The sequence below is a fragment of the Mobula birostris genome, chromosome 3, assembly GCF_030028105.1.
Source record: "Mobula birostris isolate sMobBir1 chromosome 3, sMobBir1.hap1, whole genome shotgun sequence".
Classification (NCBI taxonomy): Eukaryota; Metazoa; Chordata; class Chondrichthyes; order Myliobatiformes; family Myliobatidae; genus Mobula; species Mobula birostris.
In genome coordinates this window covers 93,733,739-93,748,539 of record NC_092372.1, presented here as the reverse complement: position 1 = coordinate 93,748,539, position 14,801 = coordinate 93,733,739, and the positions used below count along the sequence as shown (strand labels likewise).

General features: G+C 43.1%; 1 protein-coding gene across 7 annotated transcripts in view; it reads left to right on the top strand.

Moving 5' to 3' along the window:
- Positions 1 to 14,801, top strand: part of sec31a (SEC31 homolog A, COPII coat complex component) — a 93,829-nt gene that overhangs the window by 60,865 nt on the left and 18,163 nt on the right. For 6 of the 7 annotated variants that reach the window (XM_072253041.1, XM_072253042.1, XM_072253040.1 and 3 more), the window contains 2 exons: positions 11,890 to 11,979; positions 14,562 to 14,697. In XM_072253041.1, coding sequence (XP_072109142.1) covers positions 11,890 to 11,979; positions 14,562 to 14,697 — 226 coding nt within the window. The remainder of the gene's footprint in view (positions 1 to 11,889; positions 11,980 to 14,561; positions 14,698 to 14,801) is intronic. The other variant, XM_072253045.1, reaches the window with a different exon arrangement.

Here is a 14,801-nt window from a genome sequence, read left to right as displayed (position 1 = left end):
TTGTATGTATCTGAATGCTGGAGTTGTTTATTAAAGTCAATAACATAGAAACATAGAAACGTAGAAAATAGGTGCAGGAGTAGGCCATTCAGCCCTTCGAGCTTGCACCGCCATTCAGTATGATCATGGCTGATCATCCAACTCTGTACCCTGTACCTGCCTTCCCTCCATACCCCCTGATTCCTTTAACCACAAGGGCCATATCTAACTTCCTCTTAAATATAGCCAATGAACTGGCCTCAACTGTTTCCTGTGGCAGAGAATTCCATAGATTCACCACTCTCTGTGTGAAGAAGTTTTTCCTAATCTCGGTCCTAAAAGGCTTCCCCTTTAACAATAACAATACAACATTCCCACCGTTAGGTGGGGCTGAGCAGGGGAAGTTTTGGGGAAGAACCTCTTCTCTGCCACCAGAAGCCTTTTGCTCTTCAGACCCGTTGAGACCCTGTACAGTTGAGTGAGTCAGATGGTTCGGACTATCCAGCCCAGAACAATTTCCATGAAGGATCTGAGGAAGATTGCTAACCTCCTTTTTCTCTTGAAAATGCTGCTTGCATCATTTTCAATATTATCTCAAAATTTTAAAGATTTTTCTTTTTGTCCTCAGTTACTCGTGCCATTTGGTTTTGGAGGTGGAAGCAAGATCAGGCAGGCATCAGGAAACCAATTTGTAGGCTCCTGCCCAGTAGTTAGAGAGGTGGGGATGACCTCTGCCCTCCCCTTTCTCAACCTCCAGTAACCCAAGTGCAACGTTGATGTGCTTTCCCTAAAGCCCCTACCTCAAACACGAGATGCTCAGTTATACAGTGATTGCTTCATTTTGTGCAGAAGTTTATCACACACTGGATTTGTGCAAAAAGGTTGATGCACTTTAATGAAATGAAATCTAGATGAAGTACAGGCAGACCGGCTACCCGAGAGGATTGTGAAATAACTGTCGCCTGGAGGGTGATGATTTATTCTCCCATATGAAAACTGGTTATTATTTGAAGAATTTTTATTTCTGTTTTTGACGCAGATCTTGCTGCAATCTGCTGCAGGGTCTTTTGCCTTCGCAAGGAACTCAGCATCCTTATTTATCATCCGATTATTTCAATAACCAAGCTCTGATTCTTACTGAACACCTCAAGCGATTGTAAGATGTTTTAATAGCTGCTTTCGTCCTGCTAACTCGCACCTTAACAGCTGGAGTTCAGCAGAGCATGTGTGTCTCCAGCTGCTTTCACTCTTATCGGAGCATGTCTCAACGTTGCCGTCAGTGGTGCTGGGAGTAGATTGATTACTAACTTCCAAAAGGGAAAGGGATAAATAATCGAAGGGGAACATTCTGCCATGCTGTAATGAAAGGAGAGGGGACTGAAACTAATTGGGCCGCTCTTTTGAAGAGCTGGGCTGGCACAAAGAGCCAAGTAGTCTTTTCATCTCTTGTTTAGTTCAATCATTTATCTAATAATCATTAGATAAATGTATGGAGTGTATAGATAAATGTATAGCAGGTCAACGTATAGAGAGGAAAAAAAACAGCAGATGCTTGAAACACTTGGCGAGTTAGCCATATTTATGGAAAGGGGAACTAAACATTTAATTCTGATGACTGAGTTTCTCTTTGCAAAGATTCTACCTGACCTGAATTTTCTGTTTTTATTGTGTGTTGAAGACTTAATTCAACCTAGGAACATAATTTGAAATGGAATTTTTTTCCCCCGCAATAGTATTAAAATCAGTTATTTAGCATAATCTACCAGCAGCTCAGTTGTAGGGAGATTTATAGGGCAACAGGAATGAACAAGTCACCATCGACACAGTACATAACAGCATCTTACAAAGAAACATCGAAATGTTTGATAAATGAGACGAGAGTTGTCAAGCCAGTCAGAAAGTTGAAAAGCTGTAGCAAGTTTTCCTGATGAAGTGTCTCGGCCTCAAACATCGACATTTCATTTCTAAAGATGCTGCCTGACCTGCTGAGTTCCTCCAGCATTTTGTGTGTGTTGCTCTAGTAAATGTTGGCTTGGATTTTTCCTGTAGAACGTTACTATTATAAGCATGACATAATATCCTGGCGTAGTAAATTCAGTTAGAGAGATGTTATATAGCATCTGTAAGAATTTAGAATCCGAATCAGACTGACGTGATGACAAGAAATTGGTTGATTTGTGCTGACATACAGTGCAAAGACATAAATGGTAAAAAAAATTAGTGTAAATGACACGTTAGCAGGAAAATGGCTCACCCTGAGCAACACAGACAAAATGCTGGAGGAACTCAGCAGGCCAGGCAGCATCTTTGGAATAACATTCAATGTTTTGGGTCAAGACCCTCCTTCAGGACTGGAAAGGAAGGGGGAAGACGTCAGAATAAAATGGTGGGGGAAAGAGAAGGTGATAGGTGAAGCCAAGTGTGTGGGAAAGGTCAAGGGGGCTGGAGAAGAGGGAATCTGATAGGAGAGGAGAGTGGACCATAGGAGAAAGGAAAGGAGAATGGGACCCAAGGGGAAATAATAGACAGGTGAGATGAATTATTTCTCCCTGTTACTTCCCCTCGATCCCTTCCTCCTTCCCTTTCTCCTACGATCCACTCTCTTCTCCTGTCAGATCCCTTCTTCTCCAGCCCTTGACCTTTCCCACCCATCTGGCTTCACCCATCCCAGTCCTGCTGTCCACCTTCCCCTGTCTCCGCCTTTTCTATTCTGGCATCTTCCCCCTTCCTTCTCAGTCCTGAGGGAGGGTCTCAGGCCAAAACGTCAACTGTTCATTCATTTCCACAGATGTTGCCTGATCTGCTGAGTTCCTCCAGCATTTTGTGTGTGTTGTTTAGAATTTCCAGCATCTACAGACTTTCTTGTTTAAGTGGTCCACTGGGTCTGTGAATAGACACAGGGACTTCCTCGGGCTGCATTTCTGTGTTTGTGAAGGGATGCTGTAAGCAATAAGGCCATTTTTCTCTCCCCCACCCCCAGGGAAAATGCTGTCATTTTGTTTTTTTATCATTGCCTTGATTCTTTATTATTGTTGATAACTTCGTTTTTTCTTAAATCTCTTGTTTTTGGTGCTGTAATTAGAGCCTCTGGGGCACTGACTGAATCAGATAGGTGTGTAGATTGGCAGCTGGATGTTACCAGACTGACAGATTGTAGACTAGTGCCACCCACTGTGATAGCAATGAAACGCACTGTCTAATTCCCTGTTTCATTTTCCTTCCTGATGTCACTGCAAACCGATTCCTCGTCGTTCCTCTCTGTGCCTTTGTGGCACATTGGGCAGCAACTTTGCCATTTCCTTCGCGTTTATCTGTTTTTCACAAGGCCGAGTTGCTAGCTCGACGCTGAACCTGACACGGAAGGGAAGCGTGCAAGGGGCCGGCCGGATTGGAACCCGGGACCACTCGCCTCGAAGTCCGGTGTGGATGCCACTACACCACTGGCTGGCTGTGCAACTGATCTGTTCTCATTAAATGGAGAGCTGGACGATTGTGTATCAAAGCTAACAAATTGAGATTACTTACACAACTCCAGTATTTTCAATATCTTTACTATGAGTTTTGCCTTCACAGATTAAAAACAAAGTACATTCCTTTTAACACGGATAGAAAGCTGGAGGAACTCAGCAGGCCAGGCAGCATCTATGGAAAAGGTACAGTCGACGTTTCTTGCCGAGACTCTTAAGCAGGACTTCAGCAGGTCTTTGCCTGAAACATCAACTGTTTACTCTTTTCCATGGAGGCTGCCTGGCCTGCTGGGTTCCTCCAGCATTTTGCGTGTGTTACTTGGAATTCCAGCATCTGCAGGTTTTCTGTTATTTTACATTTCTTTTTGAGATTCTTTTCCAAGCATGTGTTCTGCTCATCTGAGGTTGTTGTTTTATATGACCTTCACTTTCAAAGCATCATATTCTGGAAAGTACAAGTATCTAGGCCTGGTCCAGGTCCGGGTTTCCCTTTTCAATCACAGACCTACCCGTGATTCGCAGCCAATCATTATGTGAAGTCCTTTCTATTTTGTGATAAGTTTGTACGTAATTGCCAATATTACTTTTATTTCCCCATCTTGGTGTGTTACCAGATCACGCATAAATCACCTGTTTGAATAACACCATGTTTTCAATTGTGGACTGTTAGCAAATCTTTTCAGGGGTTGATTATGATAAAGTACTGTGTTTCAACATATTTGAATTTGAGAGTATTGAATCAAGAATAACTACTGTATAGTTCAAAGTACATTTATTATCAAAGTATGTATACATTATACAACCTTGAGATTCATCTCCTAACAGGCAGCCACAGAACAAGAAACCCAAAAGAATCCATCAAAAAAAACAACAAACACCCAACGTGCATAGAGGGGAAAAAAAGCACAAATCGTGCAAACAGTAGAAGTAAGCAGGTAGTATTGAGAATGAAAGTTAGTCCTCAGACACGAAGCCTGGAGCAGGCCCACAACTTCAGCCTGAGTTTATCACAGAGTGGAGTAAACGTCGCATAGGTGCATAGTGTATAATGTTCATTTCCACCAACCGAGCAGCAACATTTCATAGCAACAACAGTGAATTGCCTGTATTTGGGAGTGACTACTCGAGATTTGAGAACATGGGGCCGTTTATAACATCTCACTATGTAGATGCAGGTCCTCCAGATTTATTTATTTCGGACTCTGACAGTTCTATCTATGTTTTGTTCTCCTCGCTGTGAACTTGAATCCTTTTTTAGACAATAGGTGCAAGAGTAGGCCATTCGGCCCTTCGAGCCAGTACCACCATTCACTGTGATCATGGCTGATCATCCACAATCAGTACACTTTCCCTGCCTTCTCCCCATAACCCTTCACTCTGCTATCTTTAAGAGCTCTATCTAACTGTTTTTTGAAAGAATCCAGAGAATTGGCCTCCACTGCCTTCTGAGGCAGAGCATTCCACAGAACCACAACCCTCTGTGTGAAAAAGATTTTCCTCAACTCCATTTTAAATTGTCTATCCCTTATTCTTAAACTGTGGAGGTCAGCCGAGGTGTGACAATTGAAGGAGTGACTGAGGGCATTGGCTGAGAAGGAGCGGTTGATTTAAAACCCGGTCAAGACCAGCATTAGCTTTCTTCACTGGCTGCTGTACCTGCATGTTTACTTTCAGTGACTGATGAACAAGGACACCTAGATCTCGTTGTACTTCCCCTTTTCCTAACTTGACACCATTCAGATAGTAATCTGCCTTCCTGTTCTTACCACCAAACTCTTTTTTGTGCAACTACAGTGGTTTTCTCACAGCTACAAGACCCTGGCCCAGCTGTTCTTTCTGACAATTGCATAATATAAGGACTTGCTGATCTTTTAAACATTCACCATCAAAACGATGTGATGCAGTGACCACGTTTCCATAAATTTAGCATCCTTCTTGATGGTAAAATATTCGGATGTCAGACCTTGTAGTGAAAAGTTACTATTTTCTATAGGAGTAAGTACAGGTTTCTCCCGCCACCTGAAGGTAGAGCGTTCCTATGAAATGGTTCGTTAGCCGGAAGGTCGTAAAGCGAAGGAGCAATTATTTATATGGGAAAAATTTGTGAGCGTTCGCAGACCCAAAAAATAACCTACCAAATCATGCCAAATAACACATAAAACCTAAAATAACAGTAACATATAGTAAAAGCAGGAATGATATGATAAATACACAGCCTATATAAAGTAGAAATACTTTTCTACAATTATTGCCGCACTGTTCTCCGTAGCGAAAATCTCTTGCAAGCGCTCTCAGCAGAAACACTCTCTCCAGTAACCTTTAAGCTATGAATCTGCCAAATCATACCAAATAACACATAAAAATACACAGCCTATATAAAGTAGAAATAATGTATGTACAGTGTAGTATCACTTACTGGAATCGAGAAGTCAGCACGGAGCACACTGATGATGGTATGTTAGGCTGAGTCGTTGGATGTTGGGGTGGTGCAGTGGAATGCAGGGTGCGTCCTGGCTACCGCTGCATTCTCCGTGGCCATGTTTCGGTCTGCGGCCTGGGGGTTGGGGTGGTGGGGCACTGGGGTGTCATCTCATCATCGTCTGTTTCCATCAGGGCAGGCAGGTCATCTTCTTCTATGTCTGCCTGCCTCAATGTCGAAGGTCGAGGTTTGTCGTCTGCTGCGGCTGATGTGGAAGGTTTGAGAAACGACAGTATGCTTGACTGCTTAGCCGTGTGCATTTTTCTATCATACGGTTCTTTGTAAGCACTCAAACCATCTTGCAAATATACCCTAAACGGACGTACCCTTTCAAAATTAAAGTTATACTTTTCTGCAATCGTTGAAGCGAAAATCTCATGCAGTTGCTTCACGTTCAGTTCCTGGTCGACTTCACTTTTGGTCCGTTCGCTACTGCATTCAGTTTCGATTGTTATCCTTTCCTCTTCCAATTGCATCAGCTCTTCATCTATCAGTTCTTGGTCATGGGATGCCAAAACCTCTTCAACATCATCTTTGTCAGCTTCCACAATCCAAAATCACTTTGTCCTTACTTCGTTCACCACAATTGAATTGCTTAATTATGTGTAGTTTTACGCTAAGTGTAACCCCCTTACAAGCTCTTTTAGGCTTTTCCGATACCTTAGAACTCATCTTGCAAATGGCTGCTCACAGGCACGTGTTTAAGCAATGCTGGCTAGAATGCAGTTCCCAGGGGACAGCGGCTGCTCGGGGCGCGCGCTGCCCTTTTCACACGCTGCTTTTTCTTTGTAACAGTGAAAACACCTTCTGTTAACGAAAACAGGTAACTAATGTAGGTCTTTCGTAACAGCGAGGTTTCGTAAAGCGAACGTTCGAAAAGCGGGGGTCACTTGTATCTTCAGAAGTTTTACTTAAAAAGACACAAGTGTCTTGGCCCAAAACTTTTTTCCCTAGATGCTGCCTGGCCTGCTGAGTTACTCCAGCATCTTGTGTGTGTTGCTCTGGATTATTAAGCTATTGGCTCTTGGGGAAATAGTAATTTGAGCCAATAGCAAGGCTGGCTGCCAGCTGGGTCAGTCTTTTTGTGGAATATTAGATTCACCCAGGAACTCAAAAGATTTGCAGATTTTTCTTTTCTGGCCAGTTTTTCCTACCTCGTTTTTCGTTTCCCTGCCCTGTGGCCAGAGCTTTCCTTGGCGATGGGTTGCAATTCCTGATTGGATGTATCACCGTTTGGGTTTTTAACCTGAGACAGAACATTCAGATGATGACCGCTGAGTGTTAAGGTCCCGTCGTTCTGGCTGTGTGAGCTCCGACAGGATTAACGAGCGGGTCTGATTGAAGAATACAGCTTGCTTTGTTGCATCAGCCATGATCATAGTGAATGCTGGTGCTGGCTCGAAGGGCTGAATGGCCTACTCCTGCACCTATTGTCTATTTCTGTCTCATGGGTAAAGGATCATTTATATGCGTTGATGGTAACACACTGCTAAGATGTTTCTAGAATCGTGTTTACACTTTTGTTTTGCCTAAGGGAAATTTACCTCTTTCCCCACTGGTTGCACGTCCCATAAGACCATAAGGTATAGAAGCAGAATTAGGCCATTTGGCCCATCGAGTCTGCTCCGTCATTCAATCATGGCTGATCCATTTTCCCCCTCAGTCCCAATCTCCTGCCTTCTCCCCATATCCCTTCATGCCTTGACCAATCAAGAATCTATCAACCTCTGTCTTAAATATACCCAGTGACTTGGCCCCCACAGCTGCCTGTGGCAAAGAATTCCACATTCACCACGCTCTGGCTAAAGAAATCCCTCCTCAAATCTGATCTAAATGGAAGCCCCTCTATTCTGAGGCTGTGTCCTCTGGTCTTAGACTCCCCCACTATAGGAAACATCCTCTCCACATCCACTCTATTGAGGCCTTTTACCATTTGATAAGTTTCAATGAGGTCACCCCTCATTCTTCTGAATTCTGGTGAATACAGGCCCAGCGCCATCAAACACTCTTCATAATGATAAGCTGTTCAATCCTGGAATTATTTTCGTGAACCTCTTTTGAACCCTCTCCAGTTTCAGCACATCCTTTCTAAGATAAGGGGCCCAAAACTGCTCACAATACTCCAAGTGAGGCCTCACCAGTGCTTTATAAAGTCTCAACATCACATCCTTGCTTTTATATTCTAGTCCTCTTGAAATGAATGTTAACATTGCATTTGCCGTCCTCACCACAGACTCGACCTGCAAATTAACCTTCAGGGGATCCTGCACAAGGAACCCAAGTCCCTTTCTACCTCAGTCTTTTGTATTTTCTCTCCATTTAGAAAATAGTCAACCCTTTCATTTCTTCTACCAAAGTGCATGACCATACACTTCCCAACACTGTATTCAATCTGCCACCTCTTTACCCAGACATCCCTACCTGTGATGATTGAATTTGTTTCTTTATTTTTACATCTTTCTGCAACCACAGGTCCTCCTTAGTCCGTTCTTGGCTTTATTTCCGTCAGCGATGCTTGGCAACCCACCAATCTGAAGCTGGTGGAATCATTTAGCAGATTCAAGCACTACCAGATTTAAAAAAGAGAGAGAGATTGCTCCCCTGCTTGATTCAAAGATGCAGCCACAGAGTTCCAGGTTTCCCGGTATATGCTGTCTGGACTAGAAGCATGTTTCCAGCAGGGTTACCTGGCCTGCGACTTTTTTTTACTGCAAACAACAGGAATTCTGCAGATGCTGGAAATTCAAGCAACACACACCAAAGTTGCTGGTGAACGCAGCAGGCCAGGCAGAGAGGATCATGAATGGGAATGGGATGTGGAATTAAAATGTGTGGCCACTGGGAGATCCTGCTTTCTCTGGCGGACAGACCGTATCCCATTCCCATTCTGACATATCTCCCAGTGGCCACACATTTTAATTCCGCATCCCATTCCCATTCTGACATGTCTATCCACAGCCTCCTCTACTGTAAAGATGAAGCCACACTCAGGTTGGAGGAACAACACCTTATATTCCGTCCGGGTAGCCTCCAACCTGATGGCATGAACATTGACTTCTCTAACTTCCGCTAATGCCCCACCTCCCCCTCGTACCCCATCTGTTACTTATTTTTATACACACATTCTTTCTCTCACTCTCCTTTTTCTCCCTCTGTCCCTCTGAATATACCCCTTGCCCATCCTCTGGGTCCCCCCCCTTGTCTTTCTTCCCGGACCTCCTGTCCCATGATCCTCTCGTATCCCTTTTGCCTATCACCTGTCCAGCTCTTGGCTCCATCCCTCACCCTCCTGTCTTCTCCTATCATTTTGGATCTCCCCCTCCCCTCCCACTTTCAAATCTCTTACTAGCTCTTCCTTCAGTTAGTCCTGACGAAGGGTCTCGGCCTGAAACGTCGACTGCACCTCTTCCTAGAGATACTGCCTGGCCTGCTGCGTTCACCAGCAACTTTGATGTGTGTTACTTTTTTTACTGCTCTTATTTTCTAAATATTCTGCTGAGGTGGGGAAAACCAATATAGCCTTTCTACTATATCCTTTTTTCTGATGCCGTTTGGGGACACATTTCAAGCTAAACCCATGGGAGAAGGCATTCTCATCGGCAGTCGCAAGATGGCAGCGTTGATCCTGAAAGTTCTGTGGAATAAGGGCATGCTGCGAACTCTGCTTCCGAAACTTGGTCCCCTTTGGAACTTGAGCTGAGTTTCGGGAGCAAAGTTCAAAACCTGTATGATGCTCTTATCACGGGCTGAGCAGTTGTAAGAGAGGGTGAATTTCTGTGGTCAGCTTTAAAAACACTCAATGATCACTTCCACCGCTGCATAGTAGTGCCTTCGGTTTGATATGAAAAGCAATTGTTCATATGTTTTGAATTGGCTGCTGGGTGATGCTTGTTCAAAATACAGGATGTTTCTGTTGCGTTACTGCTTTATCACTCTGCACACAGCTGAAGTGTCTGACAGGAGAAGTTTGCACCATGTTGAAATACAGTGAAACTTGTTTTTTAGGCTATTCTTTGCCAGAGTCTGGGAAGCCTTGTGAAATGGCTGTAATTTCTGTCTGACCCTTGTTGGCAAACCCTGGGAGGTTGTTTAACCTGAGAGCATGTAGGTCTGCTTGATCCAATCATATCCTCAGCTCCAGCAGATGTTGGCTGGAAATGTATTGCCTGGCCTAGAGATGTGGGAAGTTTGCCTTACTGTAACCTCAGCACTGCCCTGCTGGTCAACAAACCTGTCAGCAGCCAGGTATTGAATCTGGTGCAGCAATTTCCCTCTTCTCCGATCGTCTCATCTCTCTGGGGACGGGATACTCGGATAAAGCCCATACATTCCTTAGCCAGGACTAGATTGTGTCCGGTTTCCTCATGGGCACGGTGAACAGTAATACATCTTGTTTAACTCCTAAGTCTCAAACCTTGGGAAGAGTCCACTAAATTTCTACTCTGGCTGAGAGCAGATTGGATCCAATTTTATCCCTGAACTGCACTGTGTGACCCAGCTATCAAGAACCTATGTGTTTTCTATTGCAAGAGTTTCATCCATCCACAACTTCCTGAGGTTTGGAAGTCTCACTTAACACTGAAAAATCTGCTGTTTGCTCTGGCCCCATTGGCTTCCCTTGTTGATAACACATGGTAATATCAGCAAATGCTATAGGGTCAGAGTCGTACAGTCATCCTTCAGACTGTCTCCATGCCAATCCTTATTACATTAATCCCATTTGCCCACAAGAGGTCCCTATCCAATGCTTTGCATATTTCAGTGCCTGTCAGCCTTGTCCTTACTGCTGTTTTGGGCAGCAATGAAGGTCCTCCATCTCTCTCTCTGACCTTCACCATCAAAACCAATTTTGGTCTTGGTGTTGGCAGTGTTCAGGGCTTCGTTCATCGTGCCAGTAGCTTCTCCTCGGTTTTCACTACAGTTAGCCGGGTGAAGTCTCAGATGTAGAAGGATTCTTCATTGCTGTTTCCATAACGATTTTTATTTTACCAGTCAGGGTTGTTAACCCTGAGCTGAACCCCCAAACCTGGAGGACTGATGGTCCACCTTTAGTCTGACCTCTACCCTTTGACCTACTTGGCATGGGTGACCCTACCATAAAGCCTTGACTCCAGCCAACTTAGCTCTCCGGGTCATTGAGGCACGCAAGCCTCCAACCTGTACAGCAAAGTTGAGGCCCTCTTGGAGGATGTGCCTAACAAAATAGCTATTAACTGTGGTGGTTATATCTGAGTACACCATCTCCTTGGGCAGTTCCTTCCAGATATAAACCACTCTCCGTGTGTAAAAACAAATTCTCTTTCCTCTATTCCCCTTTAAAACTCCCATCTCGCCTTAGAACTGTGGCGCCTTGCTTTTGATACCCTGTTGTGAGGGGAAAGGTTACGACAGTTTACCCTTGGTGAGTATTGTGTGAATATTTGAAGATGCTTGGTGCCAAACCTGGGACTCTTACTTTATGGGACACTGTAATGCAATTGCTAGTGTGTGTCTTCAGGAGAAAAGCAGTGGTGATTTGAACAGAATGCATGCAGTACAATATTTTTAAACATCTTTCAAATGTGGACAGTAATATCACTAACAAGAGAAAGTCTGCAGATGCTGGAAATCCAAGCAAGGCGCACAAAGTGCTGAGGAACTCAGCAGGCCAGGCACCATCAATGGAAAAGAGAGTACAGTTGATGTTTCCGGCCGAGACCCTTCAGCAGGCTCAGAATGTTGACTGTACTCTTTTTTTCCATAGATGCTGTCTGGCCTGCTGAATTCCTCCAGCATTTTGTGTGTGTTGCTCAGTAAAATTGTTCATCTTCAAATGAAAGTGTCTTAATAGTGTTGGTCTTTATTTACTTTTGTTTGTGTGTTACTGAAGGGAGCTTTTATGCCATTCTTTATTTTTTGTATGTATATTGTGTGATTCCTTATTTTTTTTCCCCCATTATTGGTGTCTATCTCTGTTTGCTGCAGGTTAGAGCAGCCCACACAGTTACATCATGGAGTAATCAAACATGCACTGCCCTCCCCAGCTTTATTCCACTCTCTGCATCTAACACACAGGTACAACCATGTTAATCTCCTGCTCTCTCACTTAGCAGCCTCTTTTCACGGCAGAAACCAGTGGTAGAATTTAATCCTTGGCCGGTAGCAATAAACAAGCCAAATGGTTGCACGTTCTATAAATGCAACACGTTTTCCAAAAGTAAATTCCATCTTCCTAAGTGAAGTCAAATTGTGGGCCCTGAAACAGAGACTTTGCAACTTCAGAATGGGAATCTGGTTTATTATCACCAGCATGTGTCGTGAAATTTGTTAACTTGAGGGCCTGGCGTGAGATCCAATATCCTGTGTTTACTGCTGCCAACCAACAGACATTTTTGTCCTAGCAATTTGATTTGCTCCACCCGCTGACTAAGCTCTATTTCTGGTTTAGTGATGCATTGTCTCAGTTATATTTTGTTTAAATTTTGTGGGCGGGGGGGAGGCGGGTTTAGTATTCAGCCATCTGACTTTGGACAAACGATCACATCTGGGGAGTCGGCTGAGGATTTGATGCCCTGCACCAGCTGTTCCTGGAGTACACCAAACACCAACAAGGGAAAAATTAAAAAAAATATTAAAATAAGATTAATTAAGACCAATTGTTCTTATTGTTGTGACTTTTCATTATAGTAACTTACTTCACAGGGACAGGCAGGAGATTCTGTTTAGGGTGAGAATTTAATTGTATTTAAGTTGGTTTTAATTGAATTTAACTGTAATTTAAGGTGAGAATTTGACACCCGCTTGGTTTGCCATGACAAGTATTTAGCAATGTTTGACTGAGAATCAGAATCCTTTATTATCGCCAAGTATGTGGGCACATACCGGGAATTTGATGCCGGAGGGAAATGAAGTGACATGCCGAGTGTACTTGAAAAATTCGGTTGCTGCTGCGATGCGAAGGTCTCATTAATTAGGTTACTAAACTTGATTACTGGAGAAGCTGTTAGTTGTTGTACTCAAGTTCCTATTATTGATGATTTTATTTTTGCAGAGCTCAAAAAAAAATAGGTCACACTTGAGCACATTGGCACACTTTCGTTGAACGCAAAAATAATTCCACACAGCAGTGAAAAGATGGAGCAACAAACTAGTCTTTTGTCAGTCGTTCTGAGGCACACGGAAAGAAATCCCGTTTCTAATATCCATATTCTCCAAGTTCATTTTGGAAGATGTCACAGATAAGATTTTTTAAAAAAGCCACAGAAGTTTGGTGCTATTCTCTTTTTAATTTTAGAAATCTTTCCTTTTCAGGGACAGTTTTGTTAAACTGTTAAACCAATTACAATCAGTTTAAATTGTTATCTAGAAAAAATTGAGAAAATGGATGTGAAAAAGGGAAGTAAGATTGCAAACAATAGGTATTCTGCAGATGCTGGAAATTCAAGCAACACACATCAAAGTTGCTGGTGAATGCAGCAGGCCAGGCAGCATCTCTAGGAAGAGGTACAGTCGACGTTTCGGGCCGAGACCTTTCGTCCTGACTTAGCCCGAAACGTCGACTGTACCTCTTCCTAGAGATGCTGCCTGGCCTGCTGCGTTCACCAGCAACTTTGATGTGTGTTGCTTAAGGGAAGTAAGATGCTGGCTTGACTTAAAACATCTGTACACTTAGGAATGAAATTTGATGCACAGACTGAAACTCACAGATATCACCCCTAATGCACAAATGTCTGAATTTGATTTAGTCTTCCAAATTGGACCATATCTTAAAATTTAATGTGTTAGATTTGTGAAAAGGAAGATTATCTTCATATTTAATGTTTGAAACATGATCTTTGACAAGTGTTGCAAATTAAATATATTCTGCATTTCTCTACTCAAGTAATGTGGCTAGACTTTGTCAAGTAAAAATAATGGTTTGTCAGTAAATCTGGTTTTTTTTCTGTTGTAACTTGCTCTTCCATGGTGATAGACCAAGGACTTGTAGTTCCTTTACACAAAGACTTTGGTTTCCATTTTATATTAAGTCATAAAAATAAAATGAACTAGAGTTATGGCAGTAGTGTGAGTGGAATGGCAGTTCAGCTCTCTGTAAGAAACTTTAAAATACATTTTGTATGGCTGTCTGTCTGGACCCAAACTTGCACAGCTTTTCAAAGTACAAGCGTTTGTACTTTCAATCGCACTCACTTTGATTTTCTGATAGGACTTCTGTCCCTCAGTTTCCATTAATGCTTCCAAATCCTCAGCAGTTCTTCTCCATGAATCTTCGGAGTTGTTACCATGCACACTTCAATAAATACATATCAATCTAAAATAAAAATAGAACTTTATCCTTTGGCTCTTCTCCAAAATGTTCCTGTCCCTACTCAGTGCCTGCATCGGCCAGAGCTGCTCTGAGATCAATGTTAAACAAGAGAAGCTTTACAAATGTAGATTATTTTAAAGTTGGTACCTGATAGAAGAAAGCCACATTGTCAGTGTTTGAATGAAATTGCTCACAGGGCTAGCCCATGATATCCCATTCAACGGCATCTGAAATCTGACAGCTTTCTAAAAGACTGATGCTGTTTACATCTTGTTTATCCCTTTAATAAATACATATCTTATCAAAGTTTGGTTCCATATATTCACAGGCTGTTTTGTTCATTCCTCAGGGTGAAGCCCCCCCACCACCAGGATTTGCGCTGCAGGCGATTCCAAATCCTGTTGGGCAGATCCAGGCACCAAACTCGACATCCACTGCATACAACGTCTATTCCCAGATTGGATCCCGTCAGGCGTTCCCCCCAAGTAAGAGCACTCTTTCTGCTACAAGTCACGGAAATTATTCGGTGAATGATTGAAATTTAGTCGGGCCAGACGGTAGCAATGAAGAGAGTATGCATTTTTGAGCA